Source organism: Bemisia tabaci, chromosome 4, assembly GCF_918797505.1.
Source record: "Bemisia tabaci chromosome 4, PGI_BMITA_v3".
Classification (NCBI taxonomy): Eukaryota; Metazoa; Arthropoda; class Insecta; order Hemiptera; family Aleyrodidae; genus Bemisia; species Bemisia tabaci.
Window position 1 is genome coordinate 25,407,885 of NC_092796.1, and position 8,292 is coordinate 25,416,176.

Sequence of the window (8,292 nt, forward strand, 5' to 3'; positions counted from 1 at the left end):
ATTGGAAGCAATTCATTTCAATGATAAAAAGAAATTGAGGGAAAAGATTCTATTTAAAAGAGGATTTTGGCTAAGTCAAGAGGACATTGATAGATTTGTGGGCATTTTGCGGTAAAAGGAAAAACGGAGTGATAGGGTAGTGAATGTATATTGTATATCCCGCCATACATCACACAGTGACATTCTACAAGGGATCTATGATTTCTAGAGATCCAACTGACCAGAGGTGTAAAAAAACTCTTACAAAAGGTGTTGGATTACTGCAAATGGGAGAAAACTCATGGAATTCAAAAATAAATGAATCTCTGAAAAAAATATTGCACCTTCACACAGAGAATCTAAAAATTTAATGATTGCAATATATTTTACTCAAGTTTTGCAACCTTCGTTACAGATGAGGACTGAAAAAACACCTCATATTTCTATTCAATGAAGAAATTTCTGAGAAAACTTGGAGAGAATAATTTTCCAACAGAATTCTCTTTCCTAAAAAACATGACTAATTTTTTTTTCAATCGTAATAAGGATAAAACTCTTACTCACAGTAACCATTTCCTGCATCTCCGACAGCAATTCAGCATGATCCCTCTTCATTGCAACCATATGCATATTCTTGTTTTCAACCAGTGCGTTCACTTTGTTCTGAATGAAAAAGAAATATTACTTTTCATTAGGAAAATCTTGAAAGACACATTGTCCAAAAACTGATCAGAGGAGGAAAAATAAGGAATGTCATGAGTACAAAGTGAGTCATCTGTGTTAAGAACATGATAATTGTTGAAAGTCAGAAAATGAATGACTATTGCATGGTGGGTTCAAAAGACTCTCAATTACAACATTTTTGCAATTCAATAGCTCTTCTTTTCTCCTGGTAACGTCAAGCCAGAAAAATCATGAAATGATCGACTGCAAAAATACAGTGCATTACATGGGCAGTTGCTAAAAAAAATTAAAGAATCTAACCGACATATTTCATTTAACCAGCCACAAAGAGACCTTTTATGGGGTAGTTCAATGATACAAATCTAATAATGGAAAGAAAGCAGACAAAACTTAATCATTTAAGAGGCATTCATATTTAAAAGAATAATGGAAAGAGTATTCATTAAAAGTACTTTCTGTACATGTAAATACAACCCACAAAACAGCAAACATTTCAGAGCGCTGTAGAAATTTTATACATACATAAAGCCGCTTTTATGATTTTTGAATTTTATTCTTGGAATAATTTTCCACAGAGAAACGCACAGCATCAACATAATTTTATCAACTGAACTGCCATGCTGTGAGAAAATTGTGCAATGAGATTGCTTATCTTTCATTGGTTTCTTAAACATCACTAGATTTAAGGAAATTTTTAGACTTTGACTTTTCCCATTATGTTGAATGTAGCAAGAGGTAATAATGCTAAAAATGGGGCTTTTTTTTTTTTTTTTTTTTTTTTGTAATTGTAAAAAGTGCTAAAGGCAAAAAAATTAAAAATGTGAGTTACAGTACGCCAGGCATGTTAGACATGGCTGCAAAGCCAGCCTTTAAGTCTGGAAGAGTAATTAGATGTAAAACGGAAAAAATAGAGTCCTTGTAATCATGTGACTCACCATAATATCCTGATTGACAAATGAAGAAAATGTTGACAGGTCTTGAAATGAAGCTTGTACAAAGTCCTTTAGATCTCGTCTCAAACGTTGGAATTCCTCCACTTTTCTCAGAATAATAGCTGCACTTTCCTTCTTCTGCTCTACTTCAACCGAAGTTTTGTTGAGATCTGCACTTTGCATCTTCTCTAACGAAGACTGCATCTTTAAATTTTTCCCTTCTAGTTGATTTATTAGATTGATACAATCATTCAATTTTTTCTTCACATTTTCATTTTCTTCAACACTTCCTCTCAGTTTCTTAAGTTCTATTTCTTGCATTTTTAGACGTTCATTCTGCGATTCATTTTCCTCTTTACAAGACATCAACTCCGAGTTCTCCTTTTCTAGACTTCTGATTTGATTCTTCAGTTGGAGAATCCCTCGTTGATGACTTAAATTTGTTTGATCAAAATTTTCTTGCAATTTTTTTAACGTTGAATGTATTCTTTCATTCTCTGATGCAAAATTATCTCTTTCTTTCCTAATGGCATCGATTTTTTCAGTGAGCTCAACTATCTCACAATTAAGTTTATCCCTGCAAGATTCAAAATCACAGTTCTGTGCCTTTAACTTTTCATTTTCTTGAGTTAAATTTTGAATATTACAGACCATCTGTTTCTCTGTGCTTTCAAATAAATGCTTTTCATTCAATAACTCCTTATTTTGTGCAATTAAATTGGCCATTTCTGCACTTAATTCACTTTCACTTGATTTCAATTTGTCAAGATTTTTTTCAAGTTCTAATTTTTCTTTGTTTAAGGCACTAATTTCTTTTTGGAAGGATTCTGCATTCTGATTATTCATATCCGTGGCTTTTTTGTCCAACTCATTACACTTGTCTTGTATTTTGACAAAATCGGAATGCAGAGAATCTAACTTCTTGGATAACTCCATGTTCTCACCAGCTAGCAGCGATTTTTCCTCTTCGAGTTTCTTGCACTTTTCAGCACTCTTAATTAGGTCTTCTTTCGAAACAACTATTGTTTCAGACTCTCCTTTCAATTGGCCATTTTCTAACTCCAGACGATCTTTATCACATTTCAGTTTTGATACTTCCTCTTTGATATTTTCTAAAGTTTTTGAAATTTCATTTTTATCAACGAGGAATTCTTCGCTGAGAGCAGTTTTTTCACATAAGGCAATATTCAGTCGACTATTTTCTTCTGCAAGTTTTTTGTACTTCCAATGCAAATTTGACACTTTTTGTTTCAAACTAACTATTTTTGTATTTTTAATACTGCTGAGATGTGCTTTGGCCGCCTGTAAGTCTTTGTCTCTTGCTTCATTTTGCGATAGCAAAGCACTCAATTCACTAATGACTGTTCCCTTTAGATTTTCAACCTTCTGTTTTAACGAAGTAACACTATCGAAAGCAAAAACCAGTTTATTTCTCAAAGTTTCATTTTCTGCAAGCAGCGTATTTTTATCTGAATCAAGAGGACAAGGGCTTCCTAACTCCTGTTGAAGCAATTCATTACACTTTTTTAAAGTTTCAATCTCAGTGGATAATGCGGAAATATATTCATTTTTTTGCGCCAGCTCCAATGATTTTGAGGTGAGATGTTCAATTTCTTTACTCTTTTCGAGTATTTGTTTTTTTAATGTATCTACTGCACTACCTAACCTACCGTTTTCCTCTTTTGTCAGTTCATCCGCAACTAGAAGCTTGGCCACTTTTTCTTTGAGCTTTTCAATTTCATATTCATTATTTTTCTTTGAATCTTGCAGAGTGGTCACCTGCTTCTTGAGTAACTCATTGTCATCGGATAATTGTTCTGAGTTTTCAATCAACTGACGTGTTTCGATAGATACTTCTTCCAATTTTTTCACTACTGCTTTACGCGTTGAATTTGCTTCCTCCAGTTTTTCTTGAAGTTTCTGGTTCTGCAAACGCAGTTCCGCGATTTCATCTTTCTTGCTTGTGTTTTTTAATTCGCCTGCAAGAAATAAAAGACACCTCATTATTATGATATATTACCTCTCTTTGACAAATATCAATTCGCTTCCAGTATACAAAAAAAAATGATTCTTACAAAAGAGTATGTTATTGAATTTAAATTATGCAAATGAACAAACGGACCTCTAACTCTTTCAAACACTCAGAAATCAAACATCTACTTCTGCAGGAGTCTTTTGGGATACATGAGTGCTCTTCCAAATAGTAGTTTCTGTGTACACTGAGATGCAATAAACAAGAGCAAGAATTAGTGGTATAGCAGGGGCATCCTGATGCAGTTGTTAATGCTCCCCAGCACCATGCCTTCGACCTAATAACCCCTTACCCCATCCTGTACCCCTGACACCCATTCTATTTTCCTCACACCCCTCTTTACTCTTCATAATAAACAACCACAGTATCTAATGACATTTTAAATCAGGCTCAATCCCCTCTTCCCCCGCTTTTTACACTGCGCCACTGGCAAGCTTTTCGCAGAAAGCAGTTACTTTACTGTACCTTCACATTAAGTAATTCGAAAAGGGGAGCTGAGGAGCCGATAGATTCCAATTGTTCACAATTGCCGGACTCCAAGCCAGGACTATGTTTTAAATACTTGCACTGTAAAGACAGGCAAAACAAAGTAACTGTTTCTCTTGAGAGAATTCAAGAAATAAAATGCTTCGATTTATTTATCAGCTGGAGAATTTGCCATGATTTTTAAAGATGAATTTCTTGAAAGAAGCTTTTCATACATTCAGTATCATAACAACATGAAAGTTGAATATGCGTAGTAAAATTTGATTTGAGGTGTCAATTATGAAGATTGATACACTGAAGAGTATGGTAAAATATTGCTCTTAACTGGTAAAACTTAGAAAGAAATTCGATTGTACCTTCCAACTGCTTGCATTTCAGCTCTGATGCATCTAATTTTACCAAAAGTTTTTCATTTTCATCTGACAATCGAGAGATCCTCCTCTCACAACTTTCTAACTGTGCTTCCAAAATATCTACGTCAGCACCACTTTTAGCCTCTGTTTCATTAGCGCTTGTTTTCTGAATGATATGAAGATTGATACACTGAAGAGTATGGTAAAATATTGCTCTTAACTGGTAAAACTTAGAAAGAAATTCGATTGTACCTTCCAACTGCTTGCACTTCAGCTCTGATGCATCTAATTTTACCAAAAGTTTTTCATTTTCATCTGACAATCGAGAGATCCTCCTCTCACAACTTTCTAACTGTGCTTCCAAAATATCTACGTCAGCACCACTTTTAGCCTCTGTTTCATTAGCGCTTGTTTTCTGAAAGAAAAAGATAAAGTTGACATAAACATACAGATAGAAACTCAATTGCAATGAAAATACAGGCTAACAAGACGAAACTAACAAGAAAAATTCCCTACTTCATCCATAATCTCATAATCCCTGAGGGATCCTATGCACTGCTGTTCAAGGAACAATTCTTGGAATAAAATCTTACTAAGTAAAATATCCTGTGGAGTTTTTCCTCAAGTCTCCAAAGAATTACTGTAACTCGGCAAATTTTCGACCAAATGACCTCATCTTAGGCTCAATGAAGAGCTCGAGATTTAAACCACAACCTCTCATATACCACATTCCCAAATCTTTTACAGTTTCTGAGCTGCAGAATCAATCTCAGTTATTTTGGGACAGCTTTTGTGACACATAATACATTAGAACCTATTGTAAGTACCAATTTGAAAGTGGATAATCTTTGACCTAATAGTTAATACTTATGAGCCCTAAATTGGAAATAAATTGTAATCATAAGTTCTTGCAACCACTCAATGGAGATGATAAGCTGTTTACAAAATGTTACGCTGAATGGTATAGTGTTTTAAGCACTTAATTTAGAATTCAAACGAGAAGAAGAGGATTTACAGACCTTATCTGCATTTTGAAATTTTTTCAATTCTGCATCTAGATCATCTAATTTCTTCAATGCTTCTGTTGAAAAAATGAAAAATAAAAAAATTAGCGGGAAAAATATTATTAGTTCTACTTAAGGGCTACAGGAATTTATTAGGGGTCAAAATTATTTTTTCTAGAATGATGTATAGTGGGTGTTGGATGTCTTTTTGACACTATAAAATTGGGCTTTTTGTAGGTGGTTACACATTTTCCTAGTTTTTCTGCATCCAACTGAATCCTTCACATGGGTTCCTAATGGATTTTAGTATCAATCAAAAATTGTTGTCTGGGTCCAATGTTTTTATAGCTAGCTAGCTGCAAATATTTAAGCGCCAGCTTTGACAATGACTTCAATTAATTAGCCACCATAAAGAATATTTGAACACATATATTTTGCAGAATATTTTACGATAGTCTGAAAAAATGAGTGTTAAATTCTAAAAATTAAAGATAACTTCCCTCATTTCAGAGAAATATGTCAGAAAGCTTGATATGCAGTAAACAGAGCTATGATGTTTCTTAGTTTTAATGAGGAAACATTGCAACAGGTTTTAACAAATTTTTATGATACATTGAAATTTTTGTCGGATTTGAGCACTGGCTAATAATTAAGTATGTTATGAACTCAATTTTTTTTTTCTTCCGATGAGCTTGAATCCACATAAGATTACTGTAATATAATGTAAATTTACAACAGGGTCGATTCCTAATGAATACGTACCATCTTTGGCTTGCTTGGCTTTTTGAGCAAGAGACAAATAATGCTTGCATTTGGTGATCAGCTCTTCTCGACTTAAATCATCCATCATCAGGCCATTAAAAAATGTTGTTTTAACTCATCAATCTGAAAATAAAGAAAATAAATTTACTGAAAGACTTTCCATTTACAAAACCTGCCCTACATGAATATCAAGAGCAGATCAGCTCCTTTTCACATGACTGACCTTGCCAAAAAAAAGTATTGGGGATCCCCTTTGATAAAAGGGAGGCAGGAGTTCATAAAGGATTTGAGAGCATCTGTAAAATTCCTTGAAATATATCGAACAGGGCCCCATAAATCTGCCGAAAGGGCCTCTGTGATGCCTCCTTGGCAATGCCTCGAGGGGCATTCACCCCCCAGCCCCCTGGACGAGTCTGCCAGCCACCCTCAATGAACCCTAATTAACGTCATACATCTTCAGTAAATTTCCACACTGAAGTGCATAGAGAACCTAACTGGACCAGTGTCTCTTTTCTGATCATCTTGATGTTTTAGATCTTGCGTTCCAAAGATTTAGAATTTGGTTTATATGAGTTAAAACTCAAGGATTTCGGATGTCCGGCTGACTTTCACGTCATCAGAGATAAATGCATAGTAAATTCAAGTAAAATTTTGTTGGGCCTAAATGATAATAAATGATCAATTGCCTGTCTAAGTACCTTGAGGACGATTATCTGTCTCCAAGCAAGTGACGAATTACATGAGGTGAGATCTAACTAAAATCTTCACAAAATCAGCCGTTCCAAATCCAACCTACAATGCCAATTTTACTCTTACCATGGTTTCATTTATCATGCTAAATAAGTACGAAATGATTTCATGGATTTGGGGGTTCTCGTCCAATTAATATGTATTCAACATTGGCAGTGTATGGATCCATCCATTGTCAAGGTTAATCCATCTCGGGAGCATCTTCCTTAGCTCCTTCACCATGAGACATGATGATTCCACGTAATGGTGAATAATCCGCTTCATATCGATATTGAATCAGTTCCACAGTGTTTGTTAGAATAAACTTAGAAAGATGGAACTGCCTTGAGAGGACGGTGTTAGAGAAACCTGGTCCAACCTACTAAGCAGTCTCCTCAGTATCTTACCTTCAGCTAGGAAAAGCGATAATCTATGAAGCATTTTGAGTGGCTTAGTCTGCCTTGCTGACACCTATCATTTCCTTCGAGAGACTGAAAACTGAAGTCTAAGATGATTGAACATGATTTGAACGGAGAAAGTTAATTCCAAAATCTCTTCAAAGTAAGAATAATTGTGATAAGGACAGGAGACAGTGAGTAAAAAACTACACTGCGAGGAAGATTAATAGTCCCGTAAAAAGACTGAAAACATCGATCAGTTCTGGTTCTGAGAGAAATATTAATGACAGAGAAACTGATGAAACTACCTGCATGAAATGTGGGTTTGTCAAGATAGGAGTGCCAGTCTAAAATCCAAGACCTGAAACTGATAAGCACTTCAGCTCGCTGAGAGGTAGTTACATCTTTCACGTTTCAGTCATTTAAAACGGTTAAACTGAATTTAGAGGGCAAATTGATTACAGCAAAAGTAAAAAATTGAGATTTCAAGAATTGTTTCACGTAGCACAAACAAAACAATAACCTCAAAATTGGTCAGCTGATCACCTCACAGGAGACGAAGTCACCTGATCATCGTTCCGCCGCTCTGATTGGAGGATCACCCAGTTCCTTGATTTATGACACGAATTTCAAATTAACGCGGGATTTTTTGAAATTACGCTCCCGGGGCTACTCGAGCGCACTTATCCAAGGTGTACGAAAACTGTAGAAACTTGTTAATATCTCAAGAACGCTAACAGATATCGACATTCGGTTTGGACGAGACGTCTTAGAATGGAAAAGAAAATATTTTTTGAGGGGAATCGGAGCGGGGACGGGGAGTTACGATTACCGTCAATTTTTTTTTTCAATTTTAGATGAGAACACTCATCATGTGAGACTTCGGTAGATAGATCATAATAAAAGGAAATTTTCGGCGCAAACCGCTGGTCA

At 35.2% G+C, this 8,292-nt stretch overlaps 1 protein-coding gene across 1 annotated transcript in view; it reads right to left on the minus strand.

Annotated features, from left to right (window-relative positions):
* The window catches only part of LOC109038987 (GRIP and coiled-coil domain containing 185 kDa), an 11,210-nt gene extending 3,295 nt beyond the window's left edge, over nt 1-7,915 (minus strand). The window contains exons 1-6 of the mRNA XM_019054287.2: nt 7,668-7,915; nt 6,233-6,355; nt 5,486-5,547; nt 4,719-4,881; nt 1,599-3,574; nt 544-642 (exon numbers count right to left, since the gene is read on the minus strand). Of these exons, the coding sequence (XP_018909832.2) occupies nt 544-642; nt 1,599-3,574; nt 4,719-4,881; nt 5,486-5,547; nt 6,233-6,320 (2,388 nt within the window). The 5' untranslated portion in view covers nt 6,321-6,355; nt 7,668-7,915. The remainder of the gene's footprint in view (nt 1-543; nt 643-1,598; nt 3,575-4,718; nt 4,882-5,485; nt 5,548-6,232; nt 6,356-7,667) is intronic.
* Nucleotides 7,916-8,292: the final 377 nt, after the last annotated feature.